Raw genomic sequence first — 15,976 nt, 5'->3', positions numbered from 1 at the left:
TTGGGCCACTACGTTTTTTGCTAAATACTTCTCCTTTTTTATAGCTCATCTTACTTCACACCCCACTAAAAGAAGAGGCAGTGCTTGCTTAATTTCACAAAGTCAGTTTTTTCCTGGGACACACCAGCCCCTTTCTTTGTGAACCCTTCAAAATGTTCTAAGGGATTTGCAGTTACTGAATGCCTAATTCATGACCCCAAAGGGTTATTTAGACCAGTGATTCTCAACCAGAGGTGTATGTACCCTGTGAGTACACAAGGGTCTTCCACAGGGTATATAATCTTAACAGACATTTGCTTAGTTTTACATAAAAAGCACTAACAAAGTCAGTATAAACTATATTGTTCCATATGCTATACGCTAAAAATGTAAGTATAATATTTACATTCCAGTTGATTTATTTTTATAATTATTGGGTCCAAATGAGAAAGCAAGGAATTTTTCAGTAATTGTGTGCTGTGACACTCACATTTGTGATCTGATTTTTTTGCAAGCAAGTAGTTTTTATGTGTCTTATGCATCCCAATTTTCACTACAAATTACATTCCTGAAAGGGGTACAGTCCTGGAAGGGCTGAGAGCCAGTGGTTTAGAGACTCAGCTACCAGTAAGTGCAAATGATTGCAAAAGCCCGGCACAAAAACATGTCAACAGCACCAGTTTTAAAACTGTCCCATAAAGTTTTGATTGCTGAAACACCACCACAGTCAGAGCTGTCCTGTCCACAGAATGGTTCAGGGTAAACATTACAAGCCTGTGCTTGGGTGGGGGTGGGGGAAAGGAGGGGGACCAGGGCTCAAGCAGGGCCAGCCAGAGAGGGGATGAGGAAGGCCATTTGGCCTTAGCCTCAAGCTCAAAGGAGTCCTCAAATTTAGACACTTGTTAATTTATTTGATGTTTGATGAGTTTTGCACCTGGTTTTATCCATATCCCTCAATAATTAGTGCATTTGTACATAAGAAGGCTAGAAATGCATTTATTAAATTAAAAAAAAATCACATTATGACCCTTGTTTTTTTGATACCTTTTTTTGTTTCCGTGTGTCATCACCTTTTATTTTTATTATAGGTAGGGGGTCTCAAAAGCCAAAAGCAGCCCAATACTTTCTGGATATCTGAGAGATTGTGGGTCCAGAACAGGGGGGAGCCTGGTGTCAGCAATAGTGGTCAGACCTGCCCCCACATTCATCAACTGGAAGCAGAGCAAAGGGACCTGGGAGCCATCAGAGTGGAGTGGGCTGGAGCTAGATCTCTCTGCCTCCTGCCTCTGCCGGTGAATGTGGGGGTGTGCCAGACCTCTGCTGCTAACATGAGGCCCCCTGCTACTCCCTGGACCATGTTGCTTGGGGGAAGGGGTAGAATGTGGACAGGACAAGGAAGAGGCGGGGTAGGGCCTGGGATGGAGAGAGTGGTTGTCCCAGGCCTCACACCCACTTAGGGCCAGCCCTAGTGGAGGCAGGGGTTACACAAGGGCCTTCAGAAGGGCGAGTTGAAGATCAGACAGCTAGCAGAGGAGAAGCGAGCGCACAGAAAGCACAATAAGGACTTGCCAGACACCCACTACATCCGCAAGAGATGCAACAAGGACTGTCACTCCCGTGTGGGTCTTCATAGTCACAATAGACACTGTAAATGAAGTCCTCAATTGAAACTTTAAAGGGCGCGATCCATAGTCTATGCAGACTGAAGGATGCCTACTACTAGTAATCACGATATTCCCAATAGTTGCCAGAGAACCCTCTACTAGTAAAAAAAAGTCACTCTTAAGACAGCAAAACGATGTGCTGCAGAAGCTACTGCAATAGAATGTTATCACATCAGCTTCTTCCTGTTATGAATAAAGGTCAAGTACAGGATCTTCCTGTTGCTTTTGCTGATATGGCTGCATGCATGATTGCTGATCTTTACACAGATAATCCATACCGCTAATCAGCCTAGCTCCTCATATATAGGCTTCACATTTACTTTATCACATTTTCACATTGACTGCTACGGAAATACTGCAATAGATGTTTTATTTGTTCTCTTAAAATAATGTTTCCATGTACTGCACATAGACCCTGTCTGTGTTGCTCTTGAGGAGTGTGAAGCTGATGGAGAGAATTTTTCTCAGGTTTGAGGCTTACAAACACTAATCTAGGAACCTATCTCTGGAACAAATCCTGTTACCAGCTCTGTCCACACATTTACCCTAGTGACACCATCACAAGATGTAACCACATCAAGCTATACCATCAAAGGCTTAGTCATGCACACATCTACTGATGTAATATGTGGCAACCATGCCCCTCTGACATATACATTGGACAAACTGGACTGTCTCTACACAATTGAATAAATGGAAACAAATCAGACATTAAGAACGGTAGCACATGAAAACCAGTGGGAGAGTCCAGTGAGAAACTGCTGTCCTGGAATTCATATACAAATTTATCACCACAAATGGACAGCTGGAGTGGTATTCACATTACAATAGGTAATTTCCTATTTTGGTTCTACCACCTTTTCATCTCTGTTGGAGATGAGCTGCTCTGATTTCATTAGTGTAGTCCTTCTGTTAATGGCAGATGACCACCAGAAGGGCCAGGTTCAGTTCCTAGGGGATTCTGTCAATAATGCAACCAAACCAGCTCAAGCCGTCACCTAGTAACCTGGGACAATCACACCCTACTTGCTGTGTGCCTGTAAAGGCAGTTCTTCTCCTCTCACAGCATAGAGCCTGAGATAGATACAGCTTATTCAGTAACAGTAGCCTAACATAAATTTTACACAGCAATCCACTCACAGTGCAGTCTGGTCCATACCAACCCAGAGTTCACAGATACACCAGCATAGAGTCTCTTGCCACACAGGGGCAGGATGACCTGCTGGCCACTTGCTTGCTTCTCTCCAGCTTGCTTGTTACTTTGTGGGTTTGGCTCTAGACAAAACCCCATGATTTCAGCTTCAGCTCAAGGCCTAGCCACAAAAATTTCAGTAACCATCAGCGTACATTCTCACAGAATAACTGCATACGCCAGCATTGGTTTGAGCGTTAGTTCTATTTTAACAGCAGGGGAAGGACTACCCAAACTATACTTATAGTTTCAAAACAAAAAGCAGTCAAGTAGCACTTTAAAGACTAGCAAAATAGTTTATTAGGTGAGCTTTCGTGGGACAGACGAAAGCTCACCTAATAAACTATTTTGCTAGTCTTTAAAGTGCTACTTGACTGCTTTTTGTTTTGATAGTGTATAGACTAGCACAGCTTACTCTCTGTTACTATACTTATAGTTGTTCCTTCTCAGTTCAACCAGTATCCTCTTGTACTCCACAGTGCTCTGCTTAGGGGAGGCCTGTGTGGTCCACATCTTACACAGCTGTGATGACTGCCCTGTAGCCCCTCCACAATAATGCAAGCATTGGTGATATTCCACAATTCCTACACTGGGTGCTACTATAAGATGTGACTTTACAACAAGTTGTTTACAATAAGCAAAACCCCGCTACTTCATTTGCTACTCTAACACTTACTTCCCCTCCCCACACCTTACCCCCTCTGCTTTTCTATCTGATTTGCCAACAGTAACAATTTTTCTGATTTGTCAACCTTGATAAAAATGTTTGGACCTTTGTGCTTTACATATATTGAGTCTGTTCTGGTCTGGCTATGGTCTGAAGAAGTGGGTCTGTCCCACAAAAGCTCACCTAATAAACCATTTTGCTTGTCTTTAAAGTGCTACTTGACTGCTTTTTGTTTTGAAGAGAGTTGTAGCTCACAAAAGCTTGTGCCCTAACATCCTAATAAATATATTTGTTAGTCTTTAAAGTGCCATGGGACTCCTTGTTATTTTTGCTAAAGTTATTAAAAGAGCTAGGCATTAAGTAGTTGTTCATCTTGGTTATGCTTAGGATTGATATTGTTCCTAAGTGTAAAGGAGTGTCCATCGCCACAGGAATGGAAGGAGTTAAAGTGGCCAGATAAGCCAGTTAACTCCCTGGACAGCATCTGGAGGAGGAACCAGGGAGCCCAGGATGATTTAAATCAAGTTTGGCTGGGCAGGAACAGGGAGCAGTAGAGAACTTCAACCACTGCGTGGGAAAAAGAAGGTCTCATAGGAATGACAGAAGTGGTTCTCAATTTTATTTGAAATACCTCCCCCTGGTGTCTGGGTTCTCTGGCTGTGCAGCTCTGAAGGCAGAACAGAGTGATGGATGCTGGCCAGATACCCACTCTGAAAGCAGTGAGAGGGCCTGCAGGGATGGGATTGGATGGGAGGGGGACAGCTGGAAGAGGATACAATGCCTTACAGAGCTAATGCTAAGGATTGCCAGCAGGAGGAGCCACTGGTGGTGAACGGACTCTTGTCACACTAAGAACATGTCTATACTTACAGGAAGATTGATACACTGGTGATCAGGGCACTGCTGTTGACCCCAGTACTTCTTCCAGTCACAAGGAGCAAGGGAAGTTGGTGGGAGAGTTTCCCTCATTGACCCCTGGCTGTGGAGTTGGTGACAAAAGTAGATTTAAGATACACCAACTCCAGTTATACAGTTTTCACAGCAGGAATTGCATATCTGAAATCGATTTTTTCCTATCGTGGACCTGGCCTAAGGCAGGGGTATCCATATGGTGGGGTGCACAGCCTCAGGCAGAGGTCGGCAATCAGAAGAGCAAGAAGACACAGTTTTTTTAATTCCATAAAAAACTCAATCATTCAAGAACCACAACGCATGTGACTACAAAATGGTCCTTAATAAATGTCAAACCGTACTTTTTGTAACGCCTATTTTAAGAACAGCACACACACACATATTCTACAATGCACTGCATATATTAAAGGGGGAGTTTTGAGATCACATCTTATTTGCAATTTAGATATGAACTGTTAATTTGTGGGCACTGATTGTCTTCAAAATTGTTGAAAATAATCTTTTTTTTTTTTTGTACTTTGCAAGTATAGTGTCAGGAGCCACAAAGAAATCCTTTAACAACCGCATGTGGCTCCAGAGTCCAGATTGCAGACCCGAGCCCTAGTGGGGTGCAGAGGAACAGGTGTGTGAGTCTGGGCCTGGGGAGTGTGGTCTAGGTCTAAGTGGGACTACGCTTCTGGCCCCACTCTTGGTCCTCCTACCCCACGTTTTAGTCCCCCTGGCTGTGGCTCTGGGGGAAGGGAGCATGGGTAGGGGTAAAGTTGGGCCCTAAACCCAAAAAGTTTGGGGACCACTATATTGTTAAAGCCAAATTGAAACTCAACATGTGCAGAGGAACTGTGTAAACACAGATGCCTTCGTTTTTAACCACTTTTCTTGCATCTTTACAAAGAAAAAACTGGGAAGCTGAAATCAGGTCAGTACTGCTTATAGAAGCTTGTGGGAGTTTTGGTTTTTTACTCTTCATATTCCTCTCAGCAGTCTCCACTCATTTGAAGGCACTTTAGCACATAACTACAGCTTGTGTTCATTCAATCCATAAACAGAGATAGCAGAGGCTCCAGCCCCGCATTGTGCTGTGTGGGGTCCTTGCTGAAGACTCAAATTCTTCCATCCTTACAAACTGTGGCCCATCCTTGGGGCACCCGCCATATTGTGGTCACACTGCAGAGACTGGGAAATCCTCTCTGAGCAACTACCCCAGGGGAATGTATTTATGTGTGTGCTGAAGCAAAGAGTTCCGAGGCTGCACAGAATGGCCACGCCGTCTTTGGTGCCTTTGTCATGCCCTTCACTCTCCACAGAGTGTTGCAGAACCACCTTCCTGGTCATTGGATCTTGCCGTTGATCTCATCTGCCCAGTCTGCCGGGGCCGACTTTGCATGCTGGGATAGGCAATTCCCTATCTCACTGCAGATTTCAAACCTGCCGGCTATCCTCACCTGGGTTAGCCCTCTTGTCAAAGCGGTTTATCAGGGTGTGGCTGCTGCATGCTACAGCTTCTTGGAGCCACAGGTAAGAGCTGGGTACCAGGTGGGGATCAAACATGCACGAACTGCCCCACAAAGACACAACAAGTCCCCACACCAGAGATACTGCCCCTCCCTGGACAACCCATACACAATATCCGACAGTCCACTAAACTGAAAGTGTACAAGGCTGTAGTCCTGACCAGTCTCCTGTATGGCTGTGAAACCTGGACCTTGTACAGAAAACATATAAAGCTGCTGGAGTGCTTCCACGCACGCAGCCTGAGGTCAATACTGCACATTCAATGGCAGGACAGAGTTACGAACCTGGAAGTCATGGACAGAGCAGGAACCACAAGCATCGAAGCCATGATTCTGAAAGCCCAGCTTTGCTGGACAGGCCACGTCATACAAATGGAAGAGTCGAGAATCCCTAAGCAACTCCTCTAAGGTGAACTCTCCCAGGGCAAAAGGAATCAAGGTAGGCCTTGCAAGAGGTATGAAGACTGTGTGAAGGCCAACATCGCTCATGCCGGTTTAAAACCAGATCAGCTAGAGCAGCATGCAAAAGACCGAACAAGCTGGCGTGCTCTTTTACGACACGCATATGACAACTTTGAAGAGCAGCGATGCGTCAGCCTCATGGATGCTCATGAGAGGAAGAAAGCAACAGCAGCAGACCCATCAACAGAGCCAGGACAACTCCCTTGCCCCCAGTGTGAACACCCATGCCGTTCAAAGCTTGGACTCCTCAGCCACATGCAAGTCCTCAACCAATGAGCCTCTGCAAGCTCAAGATGTCATCGTTGGACATGACAGACTACCTACAGAAGCAAAGAGGTGTGAACAGGTGTAACAGCAACAAAGTCCAGGGGTGCCTGGATATAGAACAATTGTAGATTTTATTGCCTGATGGCTTTTGTTCAAAAGATATTCATAATTTTCTGATTGTTATTTATAATGTTTTCTATGGGTAAGGTACTTTGTCTTTGAACTTGACTGGGAACAAAGGTCTCAAGTTACAGTGGGGGAGGTCAAGGTTGGGTATCAGGAGACTGGACTTGATGACCCCTTCCACTTCTAATGTTCTCTGAGTCTAAGTCCCTGGACCCCGGGGCTTTCCTACAAGCCCTGGAGGGAAAGACTGGTATTTGCCAGCTAATAGACGCTCCAAACTTGACACGTAGAAAATGCAGCGAGCTGCCCCTCCCCTCGATCTGCTCATCCTACCAGCAGCCCTGTGCCCGGCTGCAAGCCAGCCCCTGTCCCCAGGCACGCTGCAGGGCAGGTCCCATTGCAAAGGCGGCGAGGGAGCGGCAGGCGTCACCCCACTTCAGAACTCCCTGGCTCTGTCCCCTCGGCTGCGATGAGAAACAGACCGTGTCCAACACTACAGCCAATCACCGCGGGACAATGAGGGCACGTGACATATGTTTCCCCGCTCCCTCGACGCACACGACTTTCTGCGGACTCGGTCTCAGGCGCATGCGCACAATTCTCTTTTGCTGCCACCCCCGCTTTAAGGTGGGGTGGGCTTTGCAGCGACGACAACGCGTGAGACGTGGAAGCGAAGCGTCGCGAGAAGTGAACCGGGAACGGGACGGCGGGGGAGGGGCGAACGAAGGGCTGTGAACGCGCGCTACCCCTCCCCCCCCCCCCCGATTCCGCTGCCATGGCAGCGCAGCCCGCGTACTGGAGCCGCTTCGAGGAGGAGCAGGACCAGGATGTCCGGATGCTGATCCGGCGCCTGACCGGCCTTCGCGAGGCGCAGGGCGGGGACGAGCCCGGCGGCCGCTTCCAGGCGGCGCTGAGCTTCGCCTGGTCCAACTTCAGGTCAGGGGCGGCGCGCTCCGCGAGTCTCCCGCCGCCGCCAGTCAGGCCTTGGGCGGTCTGCGGCGGGTTCGGCGCCCGTCCCGGGACGCTCAGGCCGGGGTGGGGGCGGTTCCTTCCCACGTGTCTGCAGTGCCATCTTCGCGCTCCGCCCTGTGTCAGTCCTGCCCGTGCTGCACCTCCCCGCCCCTGGCCCGATGCTCCTGCCGCTCCCCGGGCAGCAGACCCAATAAATAAAGCTGTCAGGTGGAGCCGTGGCACAGGCCCGGGAGACCATCACCTTTGCTCCATCAGCGTTGCCTACAGGTGCTTATCAGAGGAGCAGTGGCGCGCCTTCAGGCGGCTATAAATCTCCTGCTGTCCATTGTGTTACCACATTAGTCTGTCTGTCCATGGCAAACAAGCTGCCTTTGGGTGATTGCGGAGTAAGGTGTCAACATGGTGTTCAAGGCATGTTAGGACTGAGAGGGAATAGCAGCTGGTGAAAAGAGCAAATATTTCACACTGAGAAATGTCAGATAAAAACCCAAACGTCTAGATCTGCCTCCATAAGTGCAGGTTTCTAGAAGGCAGGCATGGTTTTTACCTTATTGGTTGTGGAATGAGTTCAAATAATCTTTATTAGTCTCTAATCTTAGAAAATTATAGCGGCATAGTCATCTTAATCATTCCTCTGTGTGAATTGTTTTACAGATTGTTACAGATTACATTTAATGTCTTCAAATTACTATAAGATGAACAGGTATTTTTCTTTGCAAATTGACAGCACTTTGTATGGAGTTAGCTTCACCCTTTTTTCCCTGTATTGTCAACTAGTCCTGGCTTCTTCAAAGATTTATTCACTTAGGCCGTATCTACCCAGAAAAATTTTCGAGAAGAAGGGGACTCAGGAAAAAGGACTTCCCTCCAGAAGCCCCCATGGCGGCTGTGCTTCTATACAGCGTTTTGGAGTCCAGACGAACGGTCTTCTGGACTCCAAATCACGTGATGTTATGCTAATGAGGCGCGGGGAATTTGCATCTGCGCCTTATTAGCCTCTTTCGCTCCCTGTATTAGCATGCCACTTCCGAAGGAAGTTGCCTGTCTAGAAACGGCCTTAATGCCCTCTGAATGGCCCCATTTGAAGTCAGTGGGAGTATATGTAGTGTGTAAAGTTAACCAGCGCATAAATACTTGTGCATCTGATGAAGTGGGTCTTTGCCCATTGGAGCTTATGCTCCAAAATATCTACTACATGAAAAAACTCGCTCAGATCCAGATAGACATTATCTTTCTCTCCAAGTGCAAGAAAATTGACATTGTACCCAAGGGACTGATGGTGAAAAACCCATTACAATCAACGTACTAAACCTACTACAGCAAGCATCTAGGCAACCCACTCGCTAAGAAACTGAGGAACCACTTGATCAAAATCCTTTACAATAAACAAAAAATGATTAAAAATAAACTTGCTGAACTCTTTCAACCTCCCCCCACCAACACCAAAAGAACAACTCTAGGTGGACTCCCCTGATGGTTGTAGTGAAAGTCTGGATTTCTACGTACAATGCTTCCACAACCGTGCTCAGACTGACATTATATACAAATGATGCCAAATGAGACACAATCTCAACTGTGCTAAACATTATGCTGTCCAGAGTCTCAAAAATAACCCAGACATTATAATCAAGACAGCTGACAAAAGGGGTGCTGTTGTCATCATGAATAAGTCAGACTATGAACAGGAGGCAGCCAGACAACTCTCCGACACCACATTTTACAGATCTCTCTCCTCTGATCCCACTTTGGAATTCCAAAAGAAGTTACAACAGTTACTTAAGGAACTCCCTGCTGTTACTTGGGACCTTATTCATCACACACTATCTGAGCCCCAACCTGGATTATTCTGTTTACTTCCCAAAACCCACAAACCTGGGAACCCTGGGCGCCCTTTAATTTTGGGCATTGGCACCCTTACCACCGGCCTGTCCAGTTATGTGGACTCCCTCCTCAAACCCTATGGCACCAACACTCCCAGCTATCTCCGAGATACCACTGACTTCCTGAGGAAATTACAAAACATCGGAAAAGTTCTTGACAACACCATTCTTGCCACCATGGATGCAGAGGCTCTGTACACTAATATTCCACACAAAGATGGATGACAACTGATCAGGAATACCATCCCTGATGTCACCACAGCTAATCTGGTGTCTGACCTCTGTAACTTTGTTCTCATCCTCAATTATTTCCTATTTGGGGACAATTTATGTGTCCAGATTAGTGGTACTGCTATGGGCACCCGCATGGCCCAACAATATGCTAATATATTTATGGCTTGACGTGGAACAACGATGCCTTAGCTCTTGACCCTATTGCCCCTCCTCTACTTAAGATACATTGATGACATCTTTATGATTTGGACCCATGGTATAGAGACTCTAGAAGAATTCCACAGAGACTTTAACAGTCTGCACCCCACCATCAGCTTATGCCTTGATTATTCCATGCAAGAGAGACATTTCCTGGACACTACAGTACAAATCAAGGATGGCCTGATTGGTACCACGCTCTACTGGAAACCCACTGATCGCTATACTTACCTACATGCTTCTAGCTTCCATCCTGCACACATAACTTGATCCATTGTTTACAGTCAAGCCCTTAGGTACAATCACATTTGCTCTGATCCTACTGACAGAGACTAAAAACTACAAGATCTTTACCAAATTTTAATGAACCTGAATTACCCACCAGCAGAAATAAAAAAACAAATTGACAGGGCCAGAGGAACACCCAGAGACCAGCTACTCCAAGATAGGCCCAAAAAAGCCAAGAACAGAACACCACTGGTCATTACCTACAGCCCCAAACTCAAACCACTGCAGTGCATTATTAAAGCTCTACAACCCATCCTTAATCAGGATGTCACACTCCAGAAGGCCCTAGGTGACAGGCCTCTTCTCTCTTACAGACAACCTCCCAACCTTATGAGGATTCTCACCCACAACCACAGTCTATACTGCACGAACACCAGTGCTGGAACTTTTCCTTGCAACACAGCCCTCTGCCAGCTTTGTCCTCATATCTATTCTGGAGATACCATCACTGGACCTAACTTGGTTATTCACAGAATCACGGGCACATTCTCATGTTCCTCAACTAACATCATATATACCATCATGTACCAACAATGCCCACATGCTTTGTGTATTGGACAGACTTCAAACTCTCTTAGACAAAGAGTTAATGGGCACAAAACAGACATAAAAACACTCCTGATCCACAAACCTGTTTGCCATCATTTTAATGGAGTGGGCCATTCTGTTAATGACTGAAAGTTTGCATCTTACTGAAGAGGAATTTTCACAATAGTCTTGAAAGAGAGGCTGCTGAACTCTCTGTTATATTCAAATTTGACACATTAACACATGGTTTGAACCAGGATGTGAATTTTCTGGGTCATTATAGGGTTTCTTTTGCATACTTGGCTTAATCTATTTCTTGACTTCCCCAACCCGCTTCTACCCCTCTACTCTCTGATTTGCTCACCTTGATCATTTTTTTCTGAAATGTCAACCTTGAATACTATTTTTGGTTCTCTGTGCCTTAAATATTGAGTCTGTTCTGGTATGGCTATGGTCTGAAGAAGTGGGTCTGTCCCATGAAAGCTCACCTAATAAATTATTTTGTTATTCTTTAAAATGCAACTTGACTGTTTTTTTTTTTTATCTCCAAAATGTCTGTCAGTCTGTAAGGTGCTGCATGACTTCTTGTCGTTTTCAAAGATACAGACTAACACGGCTACCTCTCTGATACTTAAATCCTTGTAGAGTTTGAGTATCAGTTTCTCCCTTGTTGAAAAAGATCCTTATAGGTATTAATGAGGAGTAGATTTCTAAAAAAAAAATAGTTTCAGAGCTGCAAGGAATATTAGTATGAATCTGCAGTTTGTCTACTGAACTAGATATGTATTTTAAGGATGATTACAATCCACAGTAATCATACACAGCTATAGATTGAAATCTAAAATTTGTTCAGCTTTTATGAGTGTACTGAAGTTAATTTTTCATTTGGCATTTGAACTTCTTACACTTCCTTCATTGTCAAATTGACAGGTAATTCTTGCAATGATGCCTTTAGTGCTAATGATCTGAGAAACACTTTAAGAGGTTTATTTAGAAGTTAACATTTGCCATTATTGAATGTATAACATAAAATAAGATGATAACGCATATTCTGGCAGGTGGGTAGTAATTGCTGTGTAGTGCAGATATGTATAAGGAAGGTTTCTTACTGATTGTGAAAATCTAATTTAAGTGAGCGTAGCAGTGCATTGTTGATCCAGATTGCCACCACAGAACTTATTTGTTCAAATAATAAGGATCTTCAAATAGTTATCGGACATGTACTAATTAGAGGCAAGAGTAAAACAGTGTAAGAGAGGGCCATAGCTGTGAGGTCTAAGCCCAGTGCCCTGGGTAAGAAGCCCAGCCCATCACTGCCTACTGGGAAGGGTGCTGGTATTCTTAATACTGTACAAGACTGCTCCTGGATTCTGTTTATGAGTCTTTGCTTTCTCTTGCTCGTTAGCCACCTTAGGGCCTCCTGTTTAGCATGTAGGAAGATGCCTTGGCATATTACACATTATTCCTTCCATGATTGGGATTTGTTGGTACTTTTCAGCCTCTTGGTTGTTGCTTAGATGGTCTGTATCTGTCTACTGTCCTGTGCCTGTGTTTTTAAATCCTTCAATATTAATATGTCCAGTTCTTTGCTGTTCTGTTCCTTTACATTTGCAAGCAGTAAAGAGTTGTGTTACTTTCTGCAGCTCACAGGGTTCTGAATAGCTGTTTTCAAACTGATCTTAGATTTTTAAAATTTAGTTTGTTGCTTGAAGATGCTACCTTAAGGCTGTGTCTACGCTACGAAAATCACTTTCTTAATAACTCTTGAGACAGAGCCTTTTTTAAAAAAAGGTTGTTTAAATTCTGCACAAATTGATTACTTAAGTTGTCATGCTAATCTATGAAAGCTTTGTGTTCACCACTGGCTAGGAAGCAGAACTACAGGGTAGCTATTATTTATTTTACTGAATGCTTGCCTCTCTCCTCCCCCATAAAGACATATTTATACATATCGACCCAGGTATTTCTATATGATATCTAAATGTAACTTTCATCACATTTTGCCCTCCTAGGTATGGATTATAAATGTTTTTCTCATGGACACTAAAATAGAAAGCAAATGTTTAGTAAATATTTCTCTTTTTAAAAAAACCGATGCAGGAAGAGAGAGATTATATTTGAATTAATTGTTTTGAATATTTAAAAATAACATCTGTTGAATTGATTATGGTGTTTATATTCATATGAATATTTAAATATTTGACTCAACAAATGTGGTGCTTCATTTATTAACCTGTAGGGATTTTTTTTTCTCTAAAACATTTCCTTGCACAATGCAAAAACTGTTTTAATTTTGTTTTAATTTTTCTCTCTAGATTCTAATTTTAATTTGTTTTAATTTCTCATCTAGATTTCATCGGTTTCTTGATGTAAGCAGTCACAAAGTAGAGAGAACAATAGAGGGGTAAGTGTGTCTTATTTTGCTATATTGATTGTCTGTTCATTTGAAGCATTCTTTGACAAGAATTTTTTTTTAAATTAGCATTTATGAAAAGCTGATTGTTCACTCAGACCTCAGTAAAGCTGCAAGCTGGAAAAGACTAATAGAAAAGTTTTTGAACTCACCACTTCCAAGCACAGAAGAAACCAAGGTCTGTAGCATTTTTTTCCTTATGTGTTCTGATTTCCTTGCACTTATCCTGATGCTGGTCACTTCGTAACAATTTAGATCAGAAAGTACAAATTAGTTACATTACTATTTAGCTACATGATTGCCACTCTGAGCGAATTTTTAAAATTACAGCCTGTCCTCTCTCTTATATTAAAATAATAAGAGAGTGACCCAGCATTGCTCAGGTCCTTTACTCAAATCAATTTGTGGGATTCTTTGTTTTTTTTGTTTTTTGAGAATAAAAGGAAAATGTACGTGCTTTATTTTAAACAATTATATTTTTCAAAGTGTTATTTTTTTATTAAGTTAAATTTTATTTTGGAATTCTTTGAAAAGGGATTAAATTAAAACTCTTATGGTTTGGGTTTTTTTTTAAATAATTTTTAATGGACATTCCATCAAGCATTTGGTTATATTCTTACTTCCTATAAATTCTTATAATTTGGTATGCTTTAACAGAAGGGGCTATAGTCTTTTTGGTTTCCAATAATATTTTCTTTTAGTTTTCAAACTGTAAACATTGGTTTTGCTGTGCCAAAACAGAGGGCTAATCCAGATTCTGTTTTATCTCGTTTCTGTAAAGTTTGTTGAGAAGCAATCCTTTTCCAGGTTCATTTGTATTTTTGTGGCTTATCTTGGTTCAGTTTCTTGCAACACTCTCTCAGTTATTTCAGTTTTAAGGACCTGTATTTGATTAGGAAATTCTGTCACTTTTCTGTTTGTTTATATGAGAAGCAGTCTCTTTCCAGGCAAATACCATTTGCCTGGAATATTTTAACCCTTATGTTGGTTTAAGTTACATTGAGAGGAAGCTGTACAGTAGAACCCCAAGATACACTCACTCAAGTTGTGCATATCTCACCTTAAGGTGACTCTGAGTGTTGGGGAAACAGTGGTGGCAGCCAGGATCCTGCCTGACAGGTTTCCAGATCCTGTTAAGGGTGGCAGCAGAGAGTTTGACAGTTTCCCCTCTCCTGTCAGGGGTGGTGAAAGTCAGGCTCTCAGCTGCCTACCACTCACAGGAGACAGGAAACTGAGCAGTAGTGCCATGCTGGTCAGTTTCCTGGCTCTCCCTAGTTACATGAAATTTGACTTATGTGGATTGTGTAAGAACGCGACCTCTGCATACGTCTGGGCGAGAGGGGTCTACTGTATACAGAATTTGGTGTCCTGGGTCTTAGTGTCTGTCTGATCAAGAGCTCCTCCTTAACAATCTCTCTAAAATACATACAGGTTGAACCTCTCTGGTCCAGGACTCTCTGGTCTGACAACATCCATAGTCTGGCAGGATCACAGATATTTCTGGTCCAGAGAGCCCCAGACACAGAGGTTTCCAGCTGCTGGGAGCTTAGCTTGTGAGCTGGCAAGCAGCCTGGTCAGCCCAGGGCAGGGACCCCCGCTGGCGGGGGCGGGTGAAGGGAAGAAATGTAGAGCCCCCAGTCATAGAACATCTGTAATGTTATATCATTAACATTGTAGATAAGAGACACAGAGTTCCGCATTCTGTGTTTTATGTGAACGTTTGTGGTAGGACAAAGTGGGAATCCGACCTGTCTGCTTAAGCAAACTGTATTTCATAGTTTTCAGCTGGAAAATCTGGGCACAAGTATATATTCTCAAATTGTTTCTAATTTTGTCCAGGTTCTAAGTAAGTATATTTCTGGACAATACTAATTTAACAGTTGCCGCCCTGCCACTAGGAATGTCCTTCCATCCCTATGAGGTTTGTCTTTGGTGTGTTGAGTTCTGGATCAGTTCAGGGCTTTTGCTGGATTAAAACTGTGTGTTCTTCCTTGGATTATGTTACCCTGGTTCCATTGTGTTCCATTGTTCTAGTTGACCTTTGAAGACTGAAAGCTGATGCTTTTGTGAAATACAGGGCCCTGAACAATCTAGAGGCACTTTGCATGATGTCATACTATATAATAGATCTGTGTGTTCTGTTTCCTAATGCCAGTGCTCAGAACCATAACTTCATTTCTAATTTAACTGGACTGATCCCTGTCTTTGGATTGGTTTAAATTTCTCCATTTCGGAAAAAGGAATAACTATATGGTAGCAGTGGAAATACACCTAGAATTGCTATACAGTAAACCCTTGAGATACGCGCAGTTGAGTTGCACATGTCTTGGGTTGACACTACTGCCACCCCTGACAAGAGTGGGAAACCACTCATCAGGAGTGGCAGGCATAAGTTATCCTTATGCTCCCAAGCTGGGAAACTGAGTGGGGCAGCAGCCCTGGTTAGTTTCCTGACTCCAAAAAATGGAGGGCAGCTGGGAGCCAGGCTGCCCTTGGTTCCCAGCTCCCCTCCGCTGGCTGGAGCCAGGAAACTGACCAAGGCTGCTGTCCTGTTCAGTTTCCCCTCTCTGCAGGTGGCAAGGAGCTGGGAATCGGGGCAACTTGGTTCCCCTCCACCTGCTGCTTGCAGGACCTGGGAAACTTACCTGCTGTCTGGGGAGCAGGGAACCTGTCTCCCCTCAAC

General features: G+C 43.9%; 1 protein-coding gene across 1 annotated transcript in view; it reads left to right on the top strand.

The window, feature by feature from the left end:
• The first annotated feature begins 7,555 nt into the window (after nucleotides 1-7,555).
• TUBGCP5 (tubulin gamma complex component 5) overlaps nucleotides 7,556-15,976 on the top strand; it is a 57,452-nt gene continuing 49,031 nt past the window's right edge. Inside the window, exons 1-3 of the mRNA XM_074983302.1 lie at nucleotides 7,556-7,716; nucleotides 13,231-13,284; nucleotides 13,363-13,471. Of these exons, the coding sequence (XP_074839403.1) occupies nucleotides 7,556-7,716; nucleotides 13,231-13,284; nucleotides 13,363-13,471 (324 nt within the window). The remainder of the gene's footprint in view (nucleotides 7,717-13,230; nucleotides 13,285-13,362; nucleotides 13,472-15,976) is intronic.

This window comes from Carettochelys insculpta, chromosome 1 (genome assembly GCF_033958435.1).
Source record: "Carettochelys insculpta isolate YL-2023 chromosome 1, ASM3395843v1, whole genome shotgun sequence".
Taxonomy (NCBI): Eukaryota; Metazoa; Chordata; order Testudines; family Carettochelyidae; genus Carettochelys; species Carettochelys insculpta.
Note: the sequence above shows the minus strand (reverse complement) of the source record. Positions and strands in the feature narration are given on the sequence as shown.